We start from the raw sequence: 27,952 nt of genomic DNA, 5'->3' as shown, positions 1-27,952 counted from the left end.
AATGATTCCATCTCATTTCTTAATTCTGGCTTTAGCCCATTTTGCCAAACATCTTTCCTAATCAGTATGTTCCATTGAATCCAAAGATCTTCCCATGGTTTGTAGATATTGTTTTGGTACAAAAGATGAGTCAAGTAAGGTATAGAAGTATTCCTCAGAAATCTTTTTCTTTCTTTCTTAGTTTCTCCCATCTCCTTTTTTCTCTCAAGTTCTTGGAATCTTGAAGTATTAGTTATCTTTTCCGTGTCCAGTATTTCCTGCAAGCTTTTCTCCATCTGGATTAAATCACAACTCCTTCCATTATTAAATTCCACCTCTAAGTTTCTTTCCTCTAGTTTATATTCAGTTATCTGCTTTACTTGATCTCTCTTTTTGTTTTCTAATCATGTTTGTTGTGACATTAAATTGAGAATATGATCATTTAAGTTTTCAAAGTTATTTTTAATTTCCTCATGGTTTGAAGTTAATGTCGTTTGTATTTATTGTAAGAAAACATACATTTCCTCCTGGAAAGTATTTGTTTTTTCTTGATGTTTTTTCTGCAGACCTCTGATGTTCCATGATAACCCAAAATCCAAGTTTTCCTTTCTCTGCCAACCACTTTAAAGTCACAGTTTAATAAGTATTCCGCTTTTCTTCCAACACCTGCAGACGGGGAAAGCAAAGATAGGTGAGATTCCTCCTCTCTCCAACCAAGCTGCCCAGATTCAGCTTCCCTGCTCTGCTTTCTGCTGCTGACTCACAGCCTGCTGGTGTTGCCGGCGGAGCTGCCAAGCCCGGTGCCTGCGGTCCTGCTTTGACCAGTTGCGTTGCACCTGCCGAGTGAGGGTCTTGACCGGGACCCGACCTGGAGAAGGAAGAGGGGGAAATGGCAGCTTTGCTGGTTTCCTGCCTGCTCAGACAAAGCTGCAGATGCTCCTTTTGACAGAGCCGGATTTTAACCTGGCAACTTTGAAGACTTGTGGACTTCAACTCCCAGAATTCCTCAGGTGGATTCTGGGAGGTTCCGCACGTCTTGAGAGTTGCCAAGGCTGGAGAGCCGTGGACTACACCGGCCTTTCTCCCTCTCGGCCACTTTGGTCTTGAAACTCCCAGAATGCCTGAACCTTGAAGTCATTCAGACCAGTGAGACGCTGAGGCCCGTTTCGGCCCTGGGGGACGGGCCGGGTGGGATAGACTGCTCCTGGGCGGGAGGCTTTTTCCTAGTGGCACACCGATCAAGGGGACTCCCTGCTTCCGCGGCGACCTTACTGCGAAGACTCCGCGGGAAAAAGGAGCCCCTCAGCGCGCTCACCTCCCTGCCTCCGCGCACTGCTCACGCGGTGCCTCCCGGCCTTGTGCGGCTTGTTCTGCGGCTTGAAGGAGCCGGCGCGGTGGACGGCCGCCTCCTTCGCCATGGCCACGCAGCTCTCGCGCCGGAAGTGATGCCACCGGACTTCCGGGCTCTGTCGCTCTAGGACGCGCGTCTCTCGGGCCGCCGCGTCTCCTGTTGCCCCGGACGCCCGGCCAGACGCTGGCGCATGCGCAGGAGGCGGTCGCGTCCGTCTCTAACCGCCATTCCCAAGGGGGGCGCATGCGCAGCGGACACCTCGGCGGCTTTCCAACCGTAGCCAACCGTAGCTTCCCAACCGTAGCTTTCTTCGTGAGGAGAAAGCGGCGGCGGCCGGACGGGCGACGATGGGCTCGTGGAGCAGCCGCGTGTGGGGGCCCAGGGCCGGGGTGGCCGAGGGGGCCTTCTTCCCCAAGCGGAAGCGCGGCGAGGGCCTGAGCGAGAGCGGCGAGGAGGGCGAGGAGCGGCTGCTCAGCACCCCCAGGAGGTACGGCCGCAGCTCCGGGAAGCCCCCGGGCCTGGAGGGCTGTCGGCCGAGGCAGCGGCGCTGCTCTTCGGCGGAGGGAGGGCGCTGACCGTCCCGCCCCGCTTCGCTCAGCTTTCCCTCAGGTTTCCCGCCTCTTCCCGGGAGCTGCCGCCTCTGCTTAATGCAGGGCTAGGCGACCTCGGCCCTTTTAGGACTCGTGGACTTCAACTCCCAGAATTCCTCAGCTATGCTGACTCAGGAATTCTGGGAGTTGAAGTCCACGAGTCCTAAAGGAGCCGAGGTTGCCTGTCCCTGGCTTAATGGATGCAGACGCTTTTTCTCCCGCCTTTATTAGTTTCGTAAATAACTCGAGGCGGGGAACAGACCTAGAAACTCTTTCTTCCTCCTCCCGTTTCCCCACAACAACCCTGCGAAGGGACCGAGAGCCATTGGCCCAAGGTCTCCCAGCTGTCATTCAGCCATAAATCGGGACTAGTCCTCACTTGTCTTCTCCCCCGGTGCCTTTTAATAAGCCAGCCGAACTGGCCCTGTTGAGGTCGTTTTCTGAAAGGGCCCGCCATAAAGTAAGCACCCACTAACTCCCTTTCCGCCTTTGAATGAAACCTCAGGAGAGGAGCTTCCCAGACCTCTTCATAAACTGGCAGGGCAAGCTACTATATATCAACCGGCAGGAAAAGAAAAAAAAACCCCACACACAAACTGATTATGTTAAGCAACTGGGTAATGAAACATCTGCAAGGAAACCACCGAGCTGAGAGGGCCATAATAATAATAATAATAATAATAATAATAATAATAATAATAATAATAATAATAATAATAATAATAATAATAATAATAATAATAATAATAATAATATAATAAACCTTTATTGTCAAAGTGCAACATGTGTACATTGAGATTAGCTGAGCCTCCCCTGTGCTCTCACCCCCCCCAACACACAGTGACAACAAACCCTCCATCCCACCACACCGTGTGAACCAACTACACCACACACCGGCCTCCCAAGTCAATTCTGCATAAGTTCACAGAGATTAATAATAATAATAATAATATAATAATAATAATAATAATAATAATAATAGTAATAATAATAATAATACTTACGTGTGTTTTTTCTAACTCAGGAAAAAAATAAAAAGCACGTCAAGGTATATTTTCCAGACTCTGTTTGTCAATGGGGAACAGAGTGATGTTAAAATATGTGCCCTGGGAGAAGAATGGAACTTGCACAAAATATACCTCTGTCAGGTAAAAATTGTCTTTTTGTTTCTTGGATCTCCAGTATCATTAGGAAGCAGGTTTCAGACCTTTTTGTTTAATACTCAAATTCAGCACTGCTCCCCTGAATGTCGTCCTGAAAACACAGGCACTACCGTGTTTCTCCAAGACCCAGTCTCATATATATATATATATATATGGTTGCCAAAATAAGCACCAGGGCTTATTTTTCAAGTAGGTCAGCCTCTGCTAGTCAGGAGGCCACGTCCAGCCCAGGGGAAATGGGGCTGCAGCTGAGAATTGCCTTTTGACCCCCAGGTCTCTCTGAAGGCTATCTTGAAGGCTATCTTGAAGGCTATCAAACAGGCAGTAGTCACACCGGACAATTCATATATTCTCAGAAGGGTATGGCTGACTGATGAAAACAAATAAGTTTGAAATGCATATCAGTCTCCCTTTAATTCTTTGTTAGCAATCTAAAATTTCCACAAATATGAGCTGTCACTGTTGTGACTACTGCCTGTGGATGGCCTTTGGTTAGGCCGAAACAGGAAATAAAGATTTGTCCCATGTTTGTGGCCTAGCAAGGTAATCTAAATAGTTAACATTTGAAACATATGTGTGTGTGTGTGTGTGTGTGTGTGTGTGTGTGTGTGTGTTTGCCAAAATAAGCACCAGGGCTTATTTTTCAGGGTAGGTCTTAATTTTTTGTGGCCACAACAGAGCAGGAGGCAAGGCAGGGTGGGTGGAGGATGAAGTCAGATGAAGGAGAGGTGGAGGACAAAGCGATGCACTGGTGCCGCGGCCACTAAGCAAGGCAGTGGGGGATGGCGTATGAAGCTTCTCCTTACTTGGCGCCATAACGAAGCAGGAGGCTGAACGATGCACCGGTGCCGCGGCCACTAAGCAAGGCAGTGGGGGCTGGTGGAGGACGAAGCCCCAACAGTATCCTTGGCCGCCCAACTGCCTCACTCCGCTAGCATCAGGGCTCTGCAGGCTGGGTGGCCAAGGATATTGTTGGGGCTTCGTCCTCCACCACCCCAACCGTGGCACCGGTGCATCGCTCAGCCTCCTGGTTTGTAGCATTGGCAAGTAAGGAGAAGAAGCTTTGTCCTCCACTCCTCCCACCTTGCTTTGTCCTCAACCCCCCCTTCCGCCTCGCTTAGTGGCCATGGCACCAGTGCATCGCTAAGTCTCCTACTTCGTTCCCGTGGCAAATAAGGAGGAAAAGCTTCATCCTCCACCCCCCACCACCACCTTGCTTTGTCCTCCACCTCCCCACCGCCTCACTTTGTGTCTGCGACACCCGCCCACCACCTCATGTCATCAGCAAGCAGGCAGAGCGGGCGGCTGCACACACTCAAGTAGAGCTTACTTTCGGCATAGGGCTTATATTTGGCCCAGGCGTAGGTCCTATTTTCAGGGAAACACAATGTATGGTTCTCCTTGAGATTCAGTCCATACACTTGTAACCCAAAAGATAGTTTGTTTCTCTGCCATTCGCAGGCCTTTCAAACCTACAATTTATAAATTCATCCAACTTTATAATATTTAATAATGGTGCTTAAGCAAACCATGTTTAGGTGTATTGTATGAGTATTACAGGTAATGCTCAATATACAATCTTTCCATGGTGGTTTAAAATTATGAGGGTCTTGAAAAATGTGACTTATTACCTATCCCCAAAGTTATGACTGTGGCACCATCCCCAAGGTCACAATTGCAATTTGGGTGCTTGGCAACTGTCTCACATTTATAACATTTAAAGCTTCTTATGGTCATGTGATCACCATTTGTGACCTTCCCAGCCAAAATCTGGTCCGGTCATGTGATGACTTGCTTTTATGACCATACTGACTTATGAAGGAATTTCTTGTCCCAATAGTATAGTTTAATCTCTCAGGCTAAACATCAGTGAGTGACAGCAGCTCATAATGGGTCACCTCCAGCTTTGATGTGAACTTCTACTAAACAGTATTTTTCTCCTCTTTGGATCAAAACTAGCTATTTCTAGTTTTATAAGAAATGCACTTTAAGGGAAAGGTATACATTTATTTATTTTTTTATTTTTATTTTATTTATTTTAATCCCATTTATATCCCGCCCTTCTCCGAAGACTCAGGGCGGCTTACAATCTAAGCACAAATCAAATGTGCTTAGCAATAGCCTTCATTTGATGTATATGCCTGCTTATTAGGACTTTCCCCCACCCCCAAGCGGCATTATTACAAAGTCAGCTTATTGCCCCCAACAATCTGGGTCCTCATTTTACCTACCTGGGAAGGATGGAAGGCTGAGTCAACCTTGAGCCTGGTGGGACTCGAACCTGCACTAATTGCAGGCAGCTGGTGTTACTTAAGGAGGCATTAGCCCACTGCTCCACCAAGGCTCTGTATGTATTAATTTATCTACCTGTATGTGTGCTTATAGAAATTTATATACAATATAATACTCTGCCCCTCCCCCCATAATTGTATGGATGCTGTTATTTTTTTCCTGATCACTTATCTTTCTAGGATGCAATCTGTTCACTTGTATAAATAAATTATAACACAGGTTTGGCCTGGCCCCTTCCCTCTTTGCTTTGCATGCTAGCTTCAGTTCCAGTCTAAGTAAGCTGCAGTGCCCTGTTACAGCCAAGTTGATAAAGGGTGGTTTAATACTAGTTTACTAACTAAATTTGAGACCACAGCTTGATCTTAGTTTCACTTCCTGGAGCAATCGTTCCATCGTTTCCTATTTTAGATCCAATGAAAACCCATTTACTCTGTTCAGATTGAAATATTAAAATCAGTGCATGGAGATGAAAGGGGTTGGCTGGCAAATGAATCAATTGGTTCAGAAAATATAAGATTGAAATTTAAGAAACATATCTTCGAATTAGGAGTGACAAATGGAAAATTTAATTCAAATTTAATTCTTAGTTCCTCTTGCTATGAAAATAATATTGTGTTATACCTTATCATATAAATTCTTTAATTCCAAGGTTTGTAAAATTATTAAAAACATGACTTTTATGTTTGTAGTCTGGCTACTTTTCAAGTATGTTCAGTGGGTCTTGGAGGGAGTCAGGAATGGACACAATAGAATTGGAAATTCCTGATCAGAATATTGACGTTGAAGGTAAGAAAGGAATCCTCATTGAACTTTTTCTAACATAAAAGATTCAAATTGAAATAGATTACTTGGATCAGGTTTTCTGGAACAAAGCTGGCCAGTTATAAATGATCTTTGGAAGGACTTTCCAGTATTTTATCTCATTTTTGCAAAATACATTTTAGCAAAACTCATTTTTCTAAATAATTCATCAGAAAAACAGATTTCTCATTTTGGGGACTATTAACCAACTACACAAATCTAAACTATTCAGTACTTCTTTCATGGTTTTTATTATAAATGAACAGCAAATTATGAAAAATCACATTTTTATGGTCTGGGAGATAAAGCTCCTAATACTTTGTCACTACTGTGATTCCCTGAAAATAAGGCCCACCCAGAAAATAAGCTTTAGCATGATTTTTAGTGTGCACCTAATATAAGCCCTACCCCCCAAAATAAGCCCTAGTTAAGAGCCTGCCTTTCCCACCGTCTGATGAGGCGAGGCAAGTGGGTTGGGTGGAGCTGCTCCCTGCACCGACATCTCAGGGCCCCCGCAGCCAGGCCACTCCCCACTCAGCAACCTCCTGCCTGCCTGCCTTCCTGCCTCTTCCCTTTTACTCCCCTTCCGAGCCAGACTGCCATGATATGGAGGATGGGCGGGGGAAGCTCGCTTGCCTTACCTGGTCCCCCTGCACCATTTCAGAGGCCGGGGGGAGTGACAGAGAAAGTCCTCTGCCCCCGCTGCGCATCAGCCACATCCCCCACTGGAGGGGCTTTCTTTGGTCCCCGCTGGCCCTGCCCCGCCCTGCAGATCAACTACCCAGCAGTGGCCGCCACCTCTTCCTCCACCTCTAGCTTGGCTCCTGCAGCACTGCGTCGTGCTGCCTGCTGCCAGTTTGCCGCCTGTATTTTATGGCTTCAATGGCGGCAGCTCTGGAGGCCAATGGTAGGCGCTCTGCATTGTCCCTGGGCTGGCATTTTTGGCCACCGGCCACCTTTGCAGCTCTGCCCACCCAGCCACGGGAGAGTTATACCAGGGGTGGGGTGTGTGTGCTCCAAAGACAGTGATATCATGACACAGGACCTCAACCTTTTGGGCACCAGGGACCGGTTCTGTGGAGAGAGGTTTTTCCGTGGACCGGAGGATGTGTGGTTTTGTGTGCTGCCTGCATCCCGTGGATGGGGCTTTGCTTGTTTGTGCGGACCAGTTGCTGGCAAGCCTCAGCCCAGTACTGGTCCACGGACTGGGGGGTGGGGACCCCGTAGTAGGATATAAAGTGAATAGATCATATTTAAAATGGCATTAAATCTCATTGTGCACGTGCCTGTCAACATCTCAACTGAATTCCAAACAACTCTGTGACTAATGCTAGTAATTAAGCAGGTGATACTATTAAACAGGAGAATTTGGCTTAATTGATGGGAAAAACATAAAACTGCCATTATTGATTAGATATTGTGGAGCATACTTCTGCCTGAAGCATTGAATTAGTATCTTGAGCCACACATGCCTGCATTATTGATGCTGTTATGAACTAAGCCCTTGCCATGGCTGCTTTCGGAAGCTTGCTTCTTTCAACAAAATGTGGAATGCAATCTGCTACAAATTTGGAGCCTTGGTTACATGGGAGTGACTTCACAATATAGGGAGTAGGACTCGCATTGTAACAATGCTTTTTTTGTCATTGTACCTGTTGTGGATGCACATTTTTCAACCTGATTGAAACTGTCAGCGTTTTTAAATGAAAATACAAAACGTAACACTCAGTTTATTTTGAAGTGCCTACTTTTTGATCAGCTTCTGAAGTTTTGCGCGGTGTCCCATAATCTCAGCTGGTGAAATCTGCAGGCGAATGGGAGTTTTCTAGGGTGAGAGGTGCTTACGGTAGACCCCAAATGTGGTGACTTCGGTACTTAACCATTTGTCCCGCTTAGGGTTTTATATTTTTTAAATGCCATCTGATTTACCCCCTCTCAATATTCTAGGCATCTTGTTGTTGTCACTATATATAAAATAATTTGAGAAATAACATTTTTTGAATATCACTCTTAATAATCCTACGGAATTGGAAAAAAATAAATGTATAACCTGTCTTATATGTATGAGGAGACTTAGGATGTGGTTTTCTTTAGCCTTACAGGTTGCCTTTGGCTCACTTTACCGGGATGAAGTGTTAATAAACCCTAGTAGAGTGATTGCCCTCCTGGCAGCTGCCAGCATGTTACAGCTGGTAAGTGGAAATGGCTCCATTTTTTCCAACTCTTTGCTTGGCAAAGTGCAGGGCTTTCAGTCCCATCTTCATTTGTATTCCAGGGACGAGCACATGGTCATGGCCACATGGCTTCCGTTATCCTCGGGGCGTTTTTTCAAGCACATGCTTAGCAGTCCTGACAGAGCTGGGAAAGTCGTTTTCTCGCTAGCTCTTGCCCCTCCTCCCCTTTCTAGATGGGCGCATATAAATGAAGGATGGATGCTGCAAGCCAGCACACTTACACAGGGACTTCTTATGTGGCCTCTGAGCTTCAAAATTAAGAATCAGGGTATCAGTCCTTCTCATTTCTCCTGTTACAAATAGGGTATCATTTTGTATAATTATGGTTGAGACTGGTAGTATGCCTATCTGTCCAGAAGAAGCCAAAATATCTCTAGATAATCACTGTTTGCATTTTTGCCAGTTAGCTTGAGGTGAGGGCATCATCTGTAGCATTAGGCCTGGGAGTGAGGATTTGTTTTGCATCATTATATGTTTACGAAGGGACGCGGTGGCTCAGTGGGTTAGGACGCTGAGCTTGTCAATCAGAAGGTCGGCATTTTGGCGGGTCGAATCCCGAGTGCTGCGTAGCAGAGTGAGCGCCTGTGACTCGTCCCAGCTTCTGCCAACCTAGCAGTTCGAAAGCACGTAAAAATGCAAGTAGAAAAATAGGGACCACTACGGTGGGAAGGTAACAGCGTTCCGTGCGCCTTTGGCGTCTAGTCATGCCGGCCACATGACCACGGAGACGTCCTCGGACGAGCGCTGGCTCTTCGGCTTTGAAACGGAGATGAGCACCGGCCCCTAGAGTCGGAAAGGACTAGCACGCGTGTGCGGGGGAACCTTTACCTTTTTACCTTATGTTTACAGGATGGCTTAATACAGCAGTGTGGCGAAACAATGAAGGAAACAATTAATGCAAAAACCGTGTGTAGTTACTATAATTCTGCGGGAACATATGGATTAGATTCTTTGAAAAAAAAGTAAGTATTGGCACTAAGAAAGATTTTGTTGAAGAAGAACATTTTTATGATCTCCCCTTGATTTTCTAATGTGATGTGGCTTTGAGAAGCATCTCGTGTGATGTTTTCCAGCAGAAACCTTTCTGCTTATTTCTCCCTTCAAATATAAAAATGTGTTTAATTTTAGAAGCATAATATTTTCAGCTTGTGCAATAGTTAATATTCTGTGGCTGACATGAAATAATATTAGGTATTAGTAGAACCTAGAGCTGTGTGTTCAGCGTAAGACACAAACACTTAGAATCCTGGAGACAGAACTGAAATTCTTACGGATTCCTTTTCCCAATTTGCAAGTTTCTTTTTGTCTCTGCAGTAAATAACCTGGAAGGAAAAGGGAGAATTTCACTCCTTGTTCTCAGAGGTAGCTTTTAATTAAATATAATGGGGCAGCCACAATTAAATAATAAATGAAAGAGATTGTAGTTCGAATAGGACAGACATCCAAAATCAATACTAGCAGTCCAGATAAATAAAAATACAAAGACAACCAGTGTGTTTTTTCTGCTGAAGAAAGAAAGCAGCAGCAGAGGAAACAGACATGAAGTTTCAACAATTTGTTTCTTGTTGATCCTTCTGTGTGAAATAATCATCTTCTTGAAGAACTGGTTGTTTCTCCTGAGTATTTGGGCTTTTTATTTATCAGGAGCTGCTAATGGGATTTTCACGTTCTCTCATTCTGACAGAACATTGGAAGCAAGTATAGGAAGTGAAAAGTTAAAAATAGAGCAGAAGCAGTGTGTAGTCCCTTATGGTCTGAAGAGGGTCATAGTTGATTGGATGGGCTTTGGAGTATGATGGCTGTGGGGTCCCTATTTTACTATAACATCTGGGGGAAAGTGCTCAGCAGCTTATTAGAAACGTGCATTGCATCTCATTGCATTTACCTTACCTATTTTAAATCTAGGTGTCTTGAGTGGCTCTTGAATAACCTGATGACCCACCAGAGTGTGGAACTCCTCAAAGAACTCAGGTATTGAGCTTTTGAGATTAACCCAGATACTATGGGAAGACGTTTAGCATAATAAAATGGAATTCAGATAATCCGTTGAACTGAACACAATTCATGCCCTTTGCAATTCAGAGGTCATATTGTTTGTTTCAGCATAAACCTCATGAAACAGCTGATTAGTTCCTCTAACCTGTTTGTCATGCAAGTGGAGATGGACATATATACTGCTCTAAAGAAGGTACCAACATTTAATAACATCAGTTTGATCCAGGTTTTGTTTTGATGTGGAAATAACCGCACTGCCATTTCTTCCAAATTGACAGTATTCTCACAGACCGATGTCACCTCTCCTGCCTCTTCTTTCCTGATAGTTTAGTACAGGGGTGTCAAACTGCCGGCCCATAGGCCGGTTGCATCATGCGGAGGCCGCACCTGCCTCAGCTTCAGCAATGTGAAAAAAGTTGTGATACATCGTGACACGTCACGTGATGCAGCAAGTTTGACACCCATGGTTTAGTATCTTTGATAGGTAGTCATAGTCTTTGTTTGATTACCGTATTTTTCGGACCATAAGACACACTTTTTTTCCCCAAAGTGGGGGGGAAAACGAGGGTGCGTCTTATGGTCCGAAGGTGATCCGTATGGCCAGCCCCATCCTCCGCAAGTGGAAAGCAAGGGAGATTGCCTGGAGCACGAATCGGCACGTGCTGAGAAAGGCCGATCTCACGCTCCTGCACTCTCCCTCGCTCGGTTTCAGCTTCCCTTGCTACAAGAGAAAGCAGGCTGAAACGGAGTGAGGGAGATTGCCTGGAATGCGAATCGGCTGATCTCGCGCTGCTGCAATCTGCCTCGTTTCAGCCTGCTTTCTCTTGTAGCAAGGGAAGCTGAAAGCGAGCGAGGGAGTTTGCAGGAGCGTGAGATCGGCGGATTCGCATTTCTGGCAATCTCCCTCACTCCGTTTCAGCTTGCTTTCTGCAAGAGAAAGCCGGGCTGCAGGGCCGCCTCCGCGGGTACTGCTCTAATGCAGAGAGGGAAGGACAAAGAGGGAGGGAGGGAAGGAAGGAAGGGACAATGGGAGAGGGAGGGAGAGAAAGAGAGAGAAAGATAGGGAGAGAGAGAGGAGGAGAAAGAATTTTTTTCTTGTTTTCCTGCTCTAAAAACTGGGTGCGTCTTATGGTCCGAAAAATACGGTATTTAGAGTACTAATTTATTAATGACCCATTAAAACTGATCTAAGAATAACACTGGATTACAAGATAGCACAGAATACTTAAGTATAAAAAAGGTTTGTGCATACAGAATAACTATTTCTTTGGTTATCTTCTTTCCCTTTTTACTCCGTAAAAACTGTCAGCTGCCTCTTTCTTTTCTGTTTTCTTTGTTGCTTGCTTTCCTTATAAGGACGCAGCCAGTTACCCCTTTAATTGCATTCTAACAGAAGAACAAACTCATTTCATAAAAAATCAGTTAAAGTGGTACTGTGATGTTTTTATTCCCAAATACAACTCACTATCTGTAAACAATTTTTTGTAGAAACAGCGTATGTACGTGTTTGTGTAAAGCTTTAGTTACTACTGCATGTTGGGATCGTGCTTACTGATCGTAAGGTTTCAATGATGACATCACTGTTGCCTGGGGAACACCCAGTTGGGGGCTCCTTTCATGTCCCTGTTAAGTTGCCCACCGAGGTGGCACCCATTTATCTATTTGCAACTGCCCGCTTTCAAACTGCTGGTCTGAAGGCATGAGCTGGAGGGTGTGATGGGAACTCGCCCTGTTCCGCAGCAGCAACCAGGTCTCAAATGCAAGCTTGCCGACAGTCAGCCCAGCATCATAACCTTGTGAGCCACCGTGCTCCTCAAGCTTTAGTTATTCAGTGTATACCTCAAGTGAACCTTACAGCTGTTTCTTTATTTTATGTAGTGGATGTTCCTTCAGATGGTGCCTTCTTGGAATGGATCATTGAAACAGCTTTTAAGTGAAGCAGATGCCTGGTTTTCCAAGCGCAGGAAAGGTCTTTATGAAATGCTTTGTGAATAGTTTGGATGTTGGAAACCTTTGAAGCAGGATTTACAGTATCTTTAGCTCTCTCTTCATTATGGGTTGTTCCCTATTGGCCCAACATGCATTCCTTTTGTGCGAGATGGGAAACCTGTAAACCACAATCTTTTTGGGGGGGAAAATCCACCTTCCACTAGTGAGCCATTTTTGCTTTTAAAAGCAAATCAGGATAATCCTGTTAAACCTTATCTGAATTGCTTTCTCTGCTGGGATTGATAAACTGCTCACAGACTGCAGTGCTGCTTTTTACTTAATAGTAAAAATATATTTGAACTCTTAAGAATCTGCTTTAATTTTTTAGATTTTGAGGAAGGCATCTCATTCTTGGAAACTGAACAAGGACGTGTATTTATGCCAGTGTTCAAATATCTGAGGCTGCAGTATATAATCAGCGATCTGACATCAGCAAGAATTGTTGAACGAGACAGGCTGATCCCTGCAGGTAAGAATGGAATCGCTTGTTTTCTTTCTCTGTCATGCCATAGGCTTGAGAAAGGGAAATCAGAATTGAGTTTATGGGTCTTTGAAAGAGTCCCCACATACAGCATATAAAAACCTGTGTGCCACTAGCAAGTGGACATGGCCTGGGGAGTAAAATTGGCGAATCATTGAATCCAGTTTCAGGCACATAAACTAGTTTGTGGTTAGGTTTAAGCTATTTCTCTGCTTCTCTTACATCCCACTGTGTGGGAAAAGAGTAAAGGAGGTCATAGCCTTTTCTCTTCTTGCCCCCCCATTTCCTTCTCTAAACTTGTTGCTACAGGGTCTGCTGGTTAATGACCACAATAACATGATTTGAATTTGTTGCTACAGTATTTATTTTTAGACTCTGTTTTTTTAACTTTTGCATACATGGGGTAAATAAACTGCTAAGAGTCAGTTTTGATGGGGACAGTGTAAAAGCCTTGTAAAAATATTAAGTGCTGCTTAACTTTCTTTGCCTTGTTTATAAAAGGCCCACTTTGGTCTTTCTAAATTTTAGACTGGCTGTTCTCTGTTTACAAACAGCAGTGGTTTGCCATGCTTAGAACAGAACAAGACAATGACATTGGGTATGTATAATGCCTCTTTCTCTGTAACTGAGAAACACATCTTGCAATGTTCCTATAAAGAGAAAACAAATTTAAGTTTCCGTATGCTAACTGCTTTCACCTTAGAAAGCTAACAAGCTTGTTCACCAGCATCCTGCTGGATGGAGCTGGTTTTGTGAATAGGTAACATGACTGGGGTTTTATTTAATAAAATAAGGAAAGCTGTTTCTTTGGATGTGCTTGAACAGTTTTGTTAACAGATTTATCAGCGCTTTATTCATGCAAAAAATTCTTGTCCGCACTATATAAAACATAGTTGAAAAAAGTTCAGGGTTTGCAGTCTGCAGTCTTGATATTCTTGAATTTCAGGTTTGCCATTCATATGGAAAAATGCTAGAGGTCGTTTATGGTTTCATGTTAATTATAAAAACAAATCTTCCCAAACATTAAAAAAGAATTGTATTCATTGATATTTTTGGCAGTGTTTCCCTAGAAAATGCATTTTGTAGCCAGTAAGCTTAAATGAGAATAGTATCGGGTATCCTAAAGCACTTTGACAAAATAACACAGGATTCCAAAATCTAAGAGAGAATAGATACTTCTAAATTATCTACAGCTTGCATCTGAATTATGGAAAGTAATCCAGGATTATTCCCAATTATTCAGAATATAACAAAACCTAAGCAATGCTGTAAAGATTACCAGATTTCTTCTAATGAAGTGATGAGCTAAGGCACAGTCTATTAGAACAGGAATTTTCAAGGGATATTACGGTTGTATTGTGTGGTGTCTCTTTAAATTTAATGGGCAGATTCCTCTTCTAGCTGATAACTTAATTTTTGGTAGTTGTACTCCTGGTGCTGTTCTGTGAGTCACAATAAGTCCTCTTCGGGTATTCACATTATGGCATTTTAGCCTTGGGTTAAAGTTCGGCAACCTATGTATTGAGGGGCAGGTATAAGTCCTTTGCCAGGAGACTTTCAGTGCATGGAAAGTACTTCTTGCTCACCTTTGTAGCTTAAGGGAGAGCATAGAGTTCAGAAATGTGGCTCTTTTTCTCATTTGAACATCATAAACCACAATATTTGTTCTCCCTGCTTTGGGAGTGTGTGCAAGGGATTGCCATGTCCTGCCGGGGTGCTGGCTACCCCACCATGATGTACTTGGCTGGTCATTTTAGCACGGCCCAGGAAGATAACTCTTTGATGCATTGGCCGGGAAAGAATTTCAGGACACTTAACAAGATAGGTTTCTGGGGGGAAATGAATTTATTCAGGCGTTAAGATCTGTGTGCAACCAGTTAGAATACTTTTCTTGTGCTTTCCTTTGATAGAATGCCATTTTATAGAAAGTTATTTTGTATGTTCAAGGCCTCAAGAGATTAATAAAGAGGAACTAGAAGCAAACAGTATGCGGTGTGGCAGAAAACTTGCCAAAGATGGTGATGTAAGCACAAATATTTTTCCATGTCCTTTTAAAAATGTGTAATTTATTTACAGTTTTTGTAAGCTGTTTCTTTCCCCAAAACAGTGTTTTCTTAGCTAAATTATTTTACAAGGTTAAATACTTTCTTATTGGAAAATATAAAAATGATAACAATGCTCGTATAGCTTTCTTAAACCACCAACCTTGACTTTCCTGAGGTGATGCAAAATATACAAGGTGTCAAGCGGAGGTCCTTTTCAAGTTAAGTTCAGAATTTAAAGCCACTCTTAGAATACAACTATTTCTTCAATTATCTTTTTTTCTTTCTTGCAAGTATTGCTGGCGATGGACAGGCTTTAATTTTGGCTTTGATCTGCTGGTCACATACACCAACCGTCACATTATCTTCAAACGCAACACACTAAATCAGCCCTGCAGTGGCTCTGTCAGTTTGCAGCCCCAGAGAAATATCGCTTTCAGGTGGGTTCCCTCTCTTTTTGGTCTGGTTCTCCATTGCTTGAAGTTAAAAGGATCACATCGGCACTCGCTCTTCTTGTAGACTTCGGAGTTCATCAGCAGTCATTGGAGGGAAGCAGGTCAGTATCATTTGCTCGTTGGAATCAGGGAAACAATAGGTAAGAGGGGGGGAAAATACCGAAGGTACTTGCCAGATTCATAACATTCAAATCTCTGCAGATTTACGGAGGTTTGTCTTAAGGATAATGACAGACATTAGCCTGTTACCATTACCCATAAAAGTAATGGGTAGGTCTTCTTCCCAAGCACAAAGATGTGTCCTCCATTTTGCCAAACAAGGGCAGTGGATGCAGTGGTGGGATTCAAATATGTGAACAACTGGTTCTCTGTGTTGATGCCACTTCCGGAAGTCAATTCTGGGCCTGAGCAACAAAAAATTAGCTACCGGTTATGCCGAAGTGGTGCGAACTGGCTGAATCCCACCACTAAGTGAATGGCTCAGCAGTTAAAGACACCGAGCTTGTCAAATGGAAAGTCGACAGCCCAGGTTTGAGAGCTGAGTGCCATGCAATGTGGTGAGCTCCTGTTCTTGCCTCAGCTCCTGTCAACCTAGCAGTTCCAAAGCATGCAAATGCGAGTAGATAAATAGGTACCACATCAGTGGGAAGGTAACAACAAAGAATAAATTATAAATAAATTATAAATATATTAACATGCATATACGTATAAGTGTGTGTGTGTGTGTGTGTGTGTGTGTATATTCGAATCTCAGAAGGGTATGGTTGACTGATGAAAACAAATAAGTTTGAAATGCATATCAGTCTCCCTTTAATTCTTTGTTAGCAGTCTAAAATTTACACAAATATGAGCTGTCACTGTTGTGACTACTGCCTGTGGATGGCCTTCGGTTAGGCCGAAACAGGAAATAAAGATTTGTCCCATGTTTGGGGCCTAGCAAGGTAATCTAAATAGTTAGCAAGCATTTAACATATATATATACATAAAGCAAAATTTATTTGCTGCCCACATTATATCTAACAATTCTTTCACCCTCCCTTAACAATCACCACCTCCTTTCCATTGATTTTATTTCATATATTTATCAAATTTTGAAACCGCCCATCTGGATTCCAGAGGGAGCTTGCTTAGTGTAATTTCTCTTCTGTCCTTAGGCTGCGACTGGCTTCTTTTCATAGCAGTGGAAAGCTTATTTGTAGCAGAACTGCAGGATATCAGATGCTAACCCTTGAAAAAGATCAGGTTTGTATGTGCAAAGCTTTTGGTTCATTTTAGCTAGCAGTGTCAGAGAAGAAAGAGTAGGATTCTCATAAGAAGCAGGAGAGATGAACAGAAATGAACTGGGTTCCACCATTGACTACGCTGAAATTATGTTGTCCTGTGACACAGTATTTGAAAGACTACCCTCTCACAGGGCTTCTGATTGCTTCAGCTCAACTGAGAATTAACTGAGATTTCCTGTTTAGAGGGCCAGATTTCCACGGGGACAGCCTAAGTAGCAAGTAGTGGACTCCTCACATTAAAATTTAAATTGGAAGCGGGCTTCCGGTTTTGCGCAGTTAGTGCAACAGCCGAGGGATTGCTGGGCTCCTCACCCTACGGCTCATTTCTTTCTGTTTGGGGACCCTAAATGAGTCAAAAACCACCCCATCCATGTCACAGCAAATTCTTTTGATACCTCAGGTTGTTCTTTGTATTTTCATCAAATCTGAGGGCCTGATTGGGTTAATACTATCAGCATTTCCTGAACAGACTGTCAAATGTTCCAAAATGCACCTGGAATCCGAAGGGGACTTTCAGTCTCTCCAGGCCCTGAACACTTAACTCTACTGTCTGGGATAAGTCAAGAATGTGTCACATGCTCAAAGCTAGAAGGCTACCTCCCCCCCGCCCCCCTTTCTCCCTGCAAAAGAGAATAGCATCAGAGTGCTCCTTCCTTCCTGTGGAGCACTGAGATGAAAGTCAGGTGAAAAGCAGTATTTCTTACATCTCTCATCAAATGATTGGAGAGAATTCCTTTCCTTGCAAACTCCAAAATTTCTAGGCACAAGAAGGAATGATGTTCGTAAGAATATCACTTGTGGGCAACAAGCAGTTGCAACAGGCAGCCAATTCCTTTCATTGTGTTCAGGCACTTAAACCTTCGAGAAATACTGATTTGAAGTCTCCTGGTATAAATGAAAACTGATGGGATAAGCTGGCCACTTCAGTGGTTGCTGTTCGGGTGGATGGTGCTGGAAAGGTCTAGAAAAATGCAACTAGAGAAAATATTTAGAGAAATAACGGTTTTCTCCTTTTGTATGGATTCAGCTGATGGATGCTTGATTGAAAATTGCCTCTGAAGTTACATGAGTAGGTTAAAAAATTACTTTCAGAATTTCTAGCGTTTTCTCTAATCCTTTCTGCAGGGTTTCTGAAAGCATTTTTATGTTCAGTCTGATACCTGTTTATTTGCTTTTTAGGAACAAGTAGTGATGAATTTGGACAGTAGACTGCTAGTCTTCCCTCTGTATATCTGCTGCAACTTCCTGTATACTTCCTCAGAGAAGAGAAGAGATAACAATGGACAGTGAATAACGCAGCGAGCTGAGATTGACTTTTGAAATGTCTTTGGGTTGTCCTGATGCCATGAAAGAAACATCATGAAATAGTCTTATGGAAGAAAAAGAGAGAGGGACTTGGTACCCTGCGATTGCCAGGAGACAAGCCCCGGCAGCTCCACCTGGCATGACTAACTGGTGAGGTATGTTGGAAGCTACAGTTTTGTGGAATTGTGAGCCACAGGCTCCCCTCTCCTGCTTTAGCAAATAAATGTAACTCCCACCTTATCTCTCAACATTCCTACGCACATCTGAATAGCTGAATACTTACGATGACCTCGTTTTCTCCTGAGAATTCTCAGCTCTAGCAAACGATACCAGTCTCCTGAACAGTACAGAAAGACTTAGTTCATTAACTGGGCCTGCTTAATTAAAGGGAGTAGGATGATATATCTATAAAGCCCACATTAATTTTAATAGAACACACTTTTTATGCTCTCTTGATTTGTTCTTCTGGTCAAGCCCTTAATTTTTAAGAGTCTGTTACTGGTTTGGTGAATATCTGGATTGTTTTAAATTTTTTAAGAGTCACTTTGTAGAATCCAGCTGCCTCAATTCAGCATTTTTAATTCATCAGAACTCAGACCATTGTTTTATTCTTGGATATACTCAGTGGGTTAGGATGCTGAGCTTGTCGATCAGAAGGTCGGCAGTTTGGCAGGTTGAATCCCGAGTGCCGCATAACAGAGTGAGTGCCTGTCACTCGTCCCAGCTTCTGCCAACCTAGCAGTTCGAAAGCACGAAAAACGCAAGTAGGAAAATAGGGACCACTCCGGTGGGAAGGTAACAGCGTTCTGTGCGCCTGTGGCGTCTAGTCATGCCGGCCACATGACCACGGAGACGTCCTTGGACGAGTGCTGGCTCTTCGGCTTTGAAACGGAGATGAGCACCAGCCCCTACAGTCAGAAACGACTAGCACGCATGTGCGGGGGAACCTTTACCTTTTATATACTTTTTTACTTTGGGGTTTTTGACTTGAAGCAAAAAAGCACTCCCAAGCCCCGAAGCAAGTAGGTCAGCCTCTGCTAGCCTCTGTACTGTTAGCCTTAGCCTTTAATTACAGTGGTTCAATTCGCGCAGGCTAAGATGGAACTATAAGAAACCAGATTATACTTAACTCTGATGTGTAGATGTTGCCTAGCCTCCCTCAACAGGGCCAGCCATCTTTAAACCACAGTTCCATTGAAGGAGTTGAGGCAATGTATATCTGTCTCAATCATTTCTTCAAGAGCTTAATCGTTATTATTACTGGCTTATTGTATTATAAAATACAGAATATATTTTGGTATTTACATAGTATTGGCAAGAGGCGTTAATACTTTGATGATTAAGATAAAGCTTTAAGGATAAAAATCTTTGAAGGGCTTAATTTTTTTCAAGGGTACGTTTGGGTGGCTTGGTTTGCTCTCCCCCCAAAAAGAAACATTCTCAGTTTTTCAGATTCTTGATCTGTACATAAGCTGTGCTCTGCCGGATCAGACTCCTGGCCTAACCATCCCACAGTCTGCTGTCCTTGGCCAGCCCAGAGATGCCCGAGGAAACCTGCTGGTCTCCAAGCGGGCGGCCTTCACGGACAGTCCCCTGCTTTTGTTACCTTAAAGGGAGCACATAAAAAATCCCTGCTCTGTGTTGAAGTGGGACGTGCCCCGATAATCGTGGCTTTACACCGACAGGAGGAATGCCGTATTTTTCTTCTCTTGTTATGCTGGCAGATCCTCTGGCAGTAACTCTTCCCCAACTTTGCACAGAATCTCTTAAGCAGAGCAAGAAGGTTGTCAAGAGGGTCCCCAAAGGCACATCTGCCTATCAGGCTGCCTGGATCCTGGACAAGGACGAATGGGGAAATGGCAGCGAGGAGGAGGAGGAGGAGGAGATTATGGAAGAAGCCATGGCCCAGGTAAGGGAGCTGGCCTTTTGGTGGTCACCTGGTGGAGGGTCTGCAGGCCCACTGAGGCCAGGGGCTCTGAAGGCAGAATTAGGACAGGGCAGGCACTGAGGACCACGGGGTGGGGAGGGCCTCCTCGCGCTCTCCCACTCAGTGCTCTGCCCGGGCTGCTTTTGCTCTGCCAGGACGGGAGCAGCAGTGCAGAGGAAATTGCTTCGGAGGAGGAGGACTGTGAAAGCATGACATTGCCTACAACTGAGCAGGCCGAGGAGGAGATGGAGGAAGAAGCCGCAATGCTGGAGAAATACCGACAGGAGCGAGAAGAAGAAATGTTTCCAGATGAGGTGGACACCCCCCGGGATGTGCCAGCCCGGGTCCGGTGAGAGCCTCGGCGGATGGCCAGGGCCACGGGAAGTCTTGGCACAGTTCTGGTGGGATCGGGGGAGGCTGAGGCAAGGCCTGGCCTGACTGCCCAGGTGACCCGTTTGCCAGCCCTGGGAGGCTGCTTTAAGCTGGAGGCTGTGCTGGGTTAGCGGGAGAGGGCAGTAGACCGAAGGGTTGAAGAAGAGGCAAGAGAGTGATCCCGCTGCCTCACTCAGGTTCCAGACGTTCAGGGGACTAAAGAGCTTCCGAACATCTCCCTGGGATCCCAAGGAGAACCTGCCCAGGGACTATGCCCGGATCTTCCAGTTCCAGGACTTTTGGCGGACGAGGAAACACGTCTTCCGGCAGTTGGAAAAGGAGGAAACAGATGGAGCTCAGGTTGGCCCTTTCTCCGGTCTCACTCAACAATTGTTGGTTTTTCATTTTTTCATTTTTGAAAGAATGATAGTTGTACTTTTGCAAGTGTTATTTTTTCCATACTTTTAGAGTTATGCTTTACTTCAGGAGTGTCCAACCCTAGCAACTTTAAGACTTGTGGACTTCAACTCCCAGGATTCCTCGGCCACACCTGACACCTCTGCTTTTATTGTTGATCAGCTGCTCAGATCTCTGTGGAACATCCAAGGTCTAATCCGAGAGCCTTGTCTGACTCCTTAGAGTTCAATCTTCCGAGTTGTATCAAAGCATTTGGGAATTGCCTCTAGTGATCGGCTTGGTTTAATTTCTAGAGGGGAAAAAAATAAATCAAGCCTATTATTCAAAGGCATCTGCAGGTGAAAGGTCAATTCAAAAAAAGCTGAAGGCCTCTCTGCTTAGAAGAAAGCAATCATACGTTTAACTTAATAGTTGGGTGACTGGTTAGGATGATGTTAGCCTAATTTCAGTACGATGCACCCAATTTGAGCGTAGAATTCAGCTGCCTCTGGTTTCAAAACTAAGCTTGAATGTCCCCTGAATTTCCATGGTTGCAAAGACTGTTATTCCTGATTCTCTCTGTTCATGTTGATCTGGAAAGGGGCTGATACAGACGGATCTGCATTCCCCAACTGTTGAAGATAACAATTCATAATTATAATATCCTTAGTATAACTTATGAACGTTGATGGAGTAGTGCTAATACTCTGCCTATTTCCAAAATTTGTTTTCAGAAAGTTTCTGTTTGCACAACTACATATCAGAAATCCAGATGCTGTGTTGATATGTTGAACTACAGTTAGCTCTTGGTTCTCAGTGGTAATTGGGACTGGAATTGCAGTTGTAAAGCATGATGTCATGTCATCCTATTGCTTAGTGACAGCAGTTCCAGCAGTCCAGGTTTGCTGTCATTAAGAGAAGACCATACAGGACCAAGGCCAATATTCTAAATATGGACAAACAAACAAGAAATGGAAAAGCTTGAAATGTTTAAGAAGTTCAGAGAATGTATGAAGTTTGACTCATACTTTATTAACCCAACATACGAATTAGCTATTCTGATAAGGTAGTCCTCAACCTATGACCACAACTGAGCCCAAAATGGTTAAATTTGCCAGTTTTCCTTCCTATCAGCGAGTTTTCCTTTTGGTCCACTTTGTGGCTGCTTCAGATATACTGGAGTGAAGTGAAATCTCTCCAGGATTCTTTCAAACCAAGTGCCCAAAAGGTATTCGCTCTCAGAAACCTTTCCAGGACCTTGATCAATTATAGCTGGTTTATACGGAATTTATGATAAACGTGACTTAGGTGGAAGTAATATTTCATATCCCAGACATGCATTTTAGTCTCTTTGCTCAAGTCAGTCACATAAAGTCATACATAAAGATTCTGTTTATACCAAGAGCCAAAATAAAATATTTAAGGCTACATGGGGTGGCAAGCATGTGCACCATTGTCCTGCCCCAATATTCCTAGAATATTTGCTTCTGCAGCATTTCTCTTTTTTTATTGCTCTTATGAAAACATATATTTAAACAACAAAAAATACATATAAAAACAAGACATAACATAAACAATACAATCAACAAAAATACAAAAAGAGTACTTAACTTCCGTCATTCCTAATCTTTCTAATCATATTCAGGTGACTTCCTCAAGTCCCCTCTATCTGCGTTTCATCGTAAATCATCATTAGCAAATTCTATTTCATAATTTTAATTTCTTATCATTTAACAATCATTCTTTCATATTATCCTTAATACTAAACATTAAACTCTAAAACTACAACCTATAAGCACTTCCAAGTCCATTTCAAACTAGTTAATATAACAGTATTTCTTGAAATAGTCCTTGAATTTCTTCAGACCTTCTTCCACCGACTCTTCACCTTGGTCACGGGATTCTCCCGGTCAGCTCAGCGAGTTCCATATAGTCCATCATTTTCATCTGCCATTCTTCCACCGTTGGTATTTCTTGTGTCTTCCAATTCTTGGCTATCAAAATTCTCACCGCTGTTGTGGCATACAGAAAGAAAGTAACATCGTTTTGGGGAATTTCTTTTCCGACTATACCCAATAAGAAGGCTTCTGGTTTCTTAATAAATGTGTTTTTCAAAACTTCCTTTAATTCATTATAAATCTTTTCCCAGAAGTCTTTTACTATGGGGCAAGTCCACCACATGTGGTAAAAGGTTCCTTCTACAGCTTTACATTTCCAGCATTCAGGGCAGCAGTGCTGAATTTGAGTATTAAACAAAAAGGTCTGAAACCTGCTTCCTAATGATACTGGAGATCCAAGAAACAAAAAGGCAATTTTTACCTGACAGAGGTATATCTTGTGCAAGTTCCATTCTTCTCCCAGGGCACATATTTTAACATCACTCTGTTCCCCATTCAGAAACAGAGTCTGATAAATATACTTTGAAGTGCTTTTTACTTTTTTCCTGAGTTAGAAAAAACACACACGTAAGTATTGAACGTATATGATATAAATGTAAACTTAATACCCTTTTTCCATATCCTCTCCCAGTCCTCCATCGTAATGTTATGCCCCACATCATTAGCCCAATCAATCATCACTGATTCTTCTGCAGCATTTCTCTTGCAGAAAGGTGCTATTCAAAATCAATCAAATCCCTGAGAAAGTGAAGAACCCAAGGAGTAAAATGCCATGTCTTATGAAGTATTTAATTTGCTTTCACCTCAAAATGTCAAGAAACTGTCACTTTTTTGCTGTAATGACTTAAGAGGTCACCGAGGGTTGGGAAAACTGCATTGAGCTGCAGCGTGCATACCTCTGCATTAATGCTTACATGTTTTAATATGTACTTACTGATAGGTCTTCTTCTAATCTTTGATGCCAGGGAAGCTTTCAACTTTGCTGTTTTTAATCCTCTGTTTTTCTTTTTTTTATCCGTTCCGACTCCATTCTTCAAGAAGAGAGAAGAACGCTTTCCAATGCTCGTATATAGTGACCATTTGGCTTCTTGCAGTCCTGAGTCCTGTTGCTCTGCTCCGTGTATCTGCAGACTCATGGAATTTGGCTGCCTTGAAAACTACACAGGATCCAGGATTTCCCACAGGGTGCCTTCTGGCCACAGAGTGGAAGCCTTCAGAGAGACCTGGGGGTCAAAAGGCAATTCTCAGCTGCAGCCCCATTTCCCCTGGGCTGGACGTGGCCTCCTGACTAGCAGAGGCTGACCTACTTGAAAAATAAGCCCTGGTGCTTATTTTGGCAACCAAATATATATATATATATAAGACTGGGTCTTGGAGAAACACGGTAGTGCCTGTGTTTTCAGGACCACATTCAGGGCAGCAGTGCTGAATTTGAGTATTAAACAAAAAGGTCTGAAGCCTGCTTCCTAATGATACTGGAGATCCAAGGAAAAAAAAGGCAATTTTTACCTGACAGAGGTATATCTTGTGCAAGTTCCATTCTTCTCCCAGGGCACATATTTTAATATCACTCTGTTCCCCATTCAGAAACAGAGTCTGAAAAATATAGCTCGAAGTGCTTTTTAGTTTTTTCCTGAGTTAGAAAAAACACACACGTAGGTATTGAACGTATATGATATAAATGTAAACTTAATACCCTTTTTCCACATCCTCTCCCAGTCCTCCATCGTAATGTTATGCCCCACATCATTAGCCCAATCAATCATCACTGATTCTTCTGCAGCATTTCTCTTGCAGAAAGGTGCTATTCAAAATCAATCAAATCCCTGAGAAAGTGAAGAACCCAAGGAGTAAAATGCCATGTCTTATGAAGTATTTAATTTGCTTTCACCTCAAAATGTCAAGAAACTGTCACTTTTTTGCTGTAATGACTTAAGAGGTCACCGAGGGTTTGGAAAACTGCATTGAGCTGCAGCGTGCATATCTCTGCATTAATGCTTACATGTTTTAATATGTACTTACTGATAGGTCTTCTTCTAATCTTTGATGCCAGGGAAGCTTTCAACTTTGCTCTTTTTAATCCTCTGTTTTTCATCCGTTCCGACTCCATTCTTCAAGAATGTGTGTTCCTGGAACATTTTTTCCTAACAGTCCTGCCAAGTGCATAGAGAAACAGAGATATCAGACAGCATCTTCTTTTTCTAGTCTACAAACCTTATTTTTGTTTTGTTTTGTGTTTTGTTTCTTTAAATGTAACAAGCAAGAACAAGTGTGTCACACGTATCCACTCAGAGTTAGACATCTGACTTCATCCTGGTTACAAAGCTGCATATAAAAGAAGCCAGGATTAACAATTGTTTTTAATGAATCTTCCCCAAAACAAAATAAACAATTAAGAATTCTAAATGAACAGATAAGTTTATTTTCAATCTGTCATTGATACACTGTCCTGAACCAGCCATAAACTCATGAAAGGTATATTTTGAATTAAACATTTGTTTAAGGGTAGACAATGTTTGAAATAGCAATCTTATCTTATGCAAGGTAAGGGAAGTGTTCAAATAAAAAATACAACTCAAAAGTTCTAAATTCCTAAAGAAGGGATTTATATTCAGCCCCGAGTCTGATTTCAGTAAAAAAAAAAAAGAGAGAGAGAAGAACGCTTTCCAATGCTCGTATATAGTGACCATTTGGCTTCTTGCAGTCCTGAGTCCTGTTGCTCTGCTCCGTGTATCTGCAGACTCATGGAATTTGGCTGCCTTGAAAGCCACACAGGATCCAGGATTTCCCACAGGGTGCCTTCTGGCCACAGAGCGGAAGCCTTCAGAGAGACCTGGGGGTCAAAAGGCAATTCTCAGCTGCAGCCCCATTTCCCCTGGGCTGGACGTGGCCTCCTGACTAGCAGAGGCTGACCTACTTGAAAAATAAGCCCTGGTGCTTATTTTGGCAACCAAATATATATATATATAAGACTGGGTCTTGGAGAAACACGGTAGTGCCTGTGTTTTCAGGACCACATTCAGGGCAGCAGTGCTGAATTTGAGTATTAAACAAAAAGGTCTGAAACCTGCTTCCTAATGATACTGGAGATCCAAGAAACAAGAAGGCAATTTTTACCTGACAGAGGTATATCTTGTGCAAGTTCCATTCTTCTCCCAGGGCACATATTTTAATATCACTCTGTTCCCCATTGACAAACAGAGTCTGGAAAATATACCTCGAAGTGCTTTTTATTTTTTTCCTGAATTAGAAAAAAACACACACGTAGGTATTGAACGTATATGATATAAATGCCAGTAGAAGAAAACACCTGTGCACTGTGGAGTTCTTTACTCTCCTAACATCCGGTAGGAGATATAGGAGTATAGCCAGACGTACCAACAGGCTGAAATGTAGCTTTTATCCGTGGGCTGTTAGGCTTTTAAATGGGATATAATCTCTGTGAACTTATGCAGAATTGACTTGGGAGGCCGGTGTGTGGTGTAGTTGGTTCACACGGTGTGGTGGGATGGAGGGTTTGTTGTCACTGTGTGTTGGGGGGAGAGAGCACGGGGGAGGCTCAGCTAATCTCAATGTACACATGTTGCACTTTGACAATAAAGGATTATTATTATTATTATCATTATCATTATTATTATTGAGGCCCTCTCAGCTCGGTGGTTTCCTTGCAGATGTTTCATTACCCAGTTGCTTAACATAATCAGTTTGTGTGTGGGGTTTTTTTTTCTTTTCCTGCTGGTTGATATATAGTAGCTTGCCCTGCCAGTTTATGAAGAGGTCTGGGAAGCTCCTCTCCTGAGGTTTCATTCAAAGGCGGAAAGGGAGTTAGTGGGTGCTTACTTTATGGCGGGCCCTTTCAGAAAACGACCTCAACAGGGCCAGTTCGGCTGGCTTATTAAAAGGCACCGGGGGAGAAGACAAGTGAGGACTAGTCCCGATTTATGGCTGAATGACAGCTGGGAGACCTTGGGCCAATGGCTCTCGGTCCCTTCGCAGGGTTGTTGTGGGGAAACGGGAGGAGGAAGACAGAGTTTTTAGGTCTGTTCTCCGCCTTGAGTTATTTACGAAACTAATAAAGGCGGGAGAAAAAGCGTCTGCATCCATTAAGCCAGGGACAGGCAACCTCGGCTCCTTTAGGACTCGTGGACTTCAACTCCCAGAATTCCTGAGTCAGCATAGCTGAGGAATTCTGGGAGTTGAAGTCCACGAGTCCTAAAAGGGCCGAGGTCGCCTAGCTGTGCATTAAGCAGAGGCGGCAGCTCCCGGGAAGAAGCGGGAAAGCTGAGCGAAGCGGGGCGGGACGGTCAGCGCCCTCCCTCCACCGAAGAGCGGAGGGAGGCAACCTCGGCTCCTTTAGGACTCGTGGACTTCAACTCCCAGAATTCCTGAGTCAGGACGTGGCCTCCTGACTAGCAGAGGCTGACCTACTTGCTTCGGGGCTTGGGAGTGCTTTTTTGCTTCAAGTCAAAACCCCCAAAGTAAAAAAGTATATAAAAGGTAAAGGTTCCCCCGCACATGCGTGCTAGTCGTTTCCGACTGTAGGGGCCGGTGCTCATCTCCGTTTCAAAGCCGAAGAGCCAGCACTCGTCCGAGGATGTCTCCGTGGTCACGTGGCCGGCATGACTAGACGCCCCAGGCGCACAGAACGCTGTTACCTTCCCACCGGAGTGGTCCCTATTTTCCTACTTGCGTTTTTTCGTGCTTTCGAACTGCTAGGTTGGCAGAAGCTGGGACGAGTAACAGGCGCTCACTCTGTTACGCGGCACTCGGGATTCTACCCGCCAAACTGCCGACCTTCTGATCGACAAGCTCAGCGTCCTAACCCACTGAGTATATCCAAGAATAAAACAATGGTCTGAGTTCTGATGAATTAAAAATGCTGAATTGAGGCAGCTGGATTCTACAAAGTGACTCTTAAAAATTAAGGGCTTGACCAGAAGAACAAATCAAGAGAGCATAAAAAGTGTGTTCTATTATAATTAATGTGGGCTTTGTAGATATATCATCCTACTCCCTTTAATTAAGCAGGCCCAGTTAATGAACTAAGTCTTTCTGTACTGTTCAGGAAACTGGTATCGTTTGCTAGAGCTGAGAATTCTCAGGAGAAAACGAGGTCATCGTAAGTATTCAGCTATTCAGATGTGCGTAGGAATGTTGAGAGATAAGGTGGGAGTTACATTTATTTGCTAAAGCAGGAGAGGGGAGCCTGTGGCTCACAATTCCACAAAACTGTAGCTTCCAACATACCTCACCAGTTAGTCATGCCAGGTGGAGCTGCCGGGGCTTGTCTCCTGGCAATCGCAGGGTACCAAGTCCCTCTCTCTTTTTCTTCCATAAGACTATTTCATGATGTTTCTTTCATGGCATCAGGACAACCCAAAGACATTTCAAAAGTCAAT

General features: G+C 43.6%; 2 protein-coding genes and 1 long non-coding RNA gene across 6 annotated transcripts; 2 read left to right on the top strand and 1 right to left on the bottom strand.

The window, feature by feature from the left end:
• Positions 1-1,662: 1,662 nt before the first annotated feature.
• Positions 1,663-19,870, top strand: LOC308679284 (germ cell-less protein-like 1). 4 transcript variants are annotated; one of them, XR_014028745.1, is made up of 16 exons: positions 1,663-1,817; positions 2,945-3,068; positions 6,065-6,161; positions 8,271-8,368; positions 9,260-9,372; positions 10,316-10,381; positions 10,514-10,598; positions 12,284-12,374; positions 12,723-12,863; positions 13,404-13,473; positions 14,823-14,898; positions 15,212-15,357; positions 15,437-15,473; positions 16,527-16,614; positions 17,835-18,115; positions 19,721-19,870. XR_014028745.1 is itself a non-coding variant. In XM_081346893.1 (14 exons), exons 1-14 carry the CDS (start codon positions 1,678-1,680, stop codon positions 17,943-17,945), a joined length of 1,446 nt encoding a protein of 481 aa, XP_081203019.1. In that variant the 5' UTR covers positions 1,663-1,677; the 3' UTR covers positions 17,946-18,589. The 4 variants fall into 4 exon arrangements, 2 of the variants coding, with proteins under 2 accessions (XP_081203019.1, XP_081203020.1); XR_014028746.1 differs by lacking the exon at positions 15,437-15,473 and having other exon boundaries at positions 19,721-19,830; XM_081346893.1 differs by lacking the exons at positions 15,437-15,473; positions 19,721-19,870 and having other exon boundaries at positions 17,835-18,589.
• Positions 19,240-26,169, top strand: LOC308679287 (pre-rRNA-processing protein TSR1 homolog). Its single transcript, XM_081346897.1, has 4 exons — positions 19,240-19,869; positions 20,043-20,236; positions 20,457-20,619; positions 23,592-26,169. Exons 1-4 carry the CDS (start codon positions 19,651-19,653, stop codon positions 23,853-23,855), a joined length of 840 nt encoding a protein of 279 aa, XP_081203023.1. The 5' UTR covers positions 19,240-19,650; the 3' UTR covers positions 23,856-26,169.
• LOC308679290 lies at positions 20,972-24,701 on the bottom strand. The gene is made up of 5 exons (XR_014028750.1): positions 24,576-24,701; positions 24,063-24,186; positions 23,488-23,776; positions 22,975-23,098; positions 20,972-22,667 (listed from the first exon to the last, which is right to left on the bottom strand). It is a non-coding gene; the product is annotated as an uncharacterized lncRNA (long non-coding RNA).
• Positions 26,170-27,952: the final 1,783 nt, after the last annotated feature.

This window comes from Vipera berus (genome assembly GCF_964194415.1).
Source record: "Vipera berus genome assembly, contig: HAP1_SCAFFOLD_120, whole genome shotgun sequence".
In the NCBI taxonomy this organism is placed as follows: Eukaryota; Metazoa; Chordata; class Lepidosauria; order Squamata; family Viperidae; genus Vipera; species Vipera berus.
This window is presented reverse-complemented; position numbering and strand designations above follow the sequence as displayed.

Bases quoted from the DNA above. Each gene is read 5' to 3' on its own strand.
- LOC308679284 (XM_081346893.1), top strand. From the start codon at position 1,678: ATGGGCTCGTGGAGCAGCCGCGTGTGGGGGCCCAGGGCCGGGGTGGCC. The intron at 3,069-6,064 runs GTAAAAATTGTC...TTATGTTTGTAG, and splicing joins ACAAAATATACCTCTGTCAG to TCTGGCTACTTTTCAAGTAT. The intron at 12,375-12,722 runs GTCTTTATGAAA...TTAATTTTTTAG, and splicing joins GTTTTCCAAGCGCAGGAAAG to ATTTTGAGGAAGGCATCTCA.
- LOC308679287 (XM_081346897.1), top strand. From the start codon at position 19,651: ATGCCGTATTTTTCTTCTCTTGTTATGCTGGCAGATCCTCTGGCAGTA. The intron at 19,870-20,042 runs GTAAGGGAGCTG...TTGCTCTGCCAG, and splicing joins TGGAAGAAGCCATGGCCCAG to GACGGGAGCAGCAGTGCAGA. The intron at 20,237-20,456 runs GTGAGAGCCTCG...TGCCTCACTCAG, and splicing joins GATGTGCCAGCCCGGGTCCG to GTTCCAGACGTTCAGGGGAC.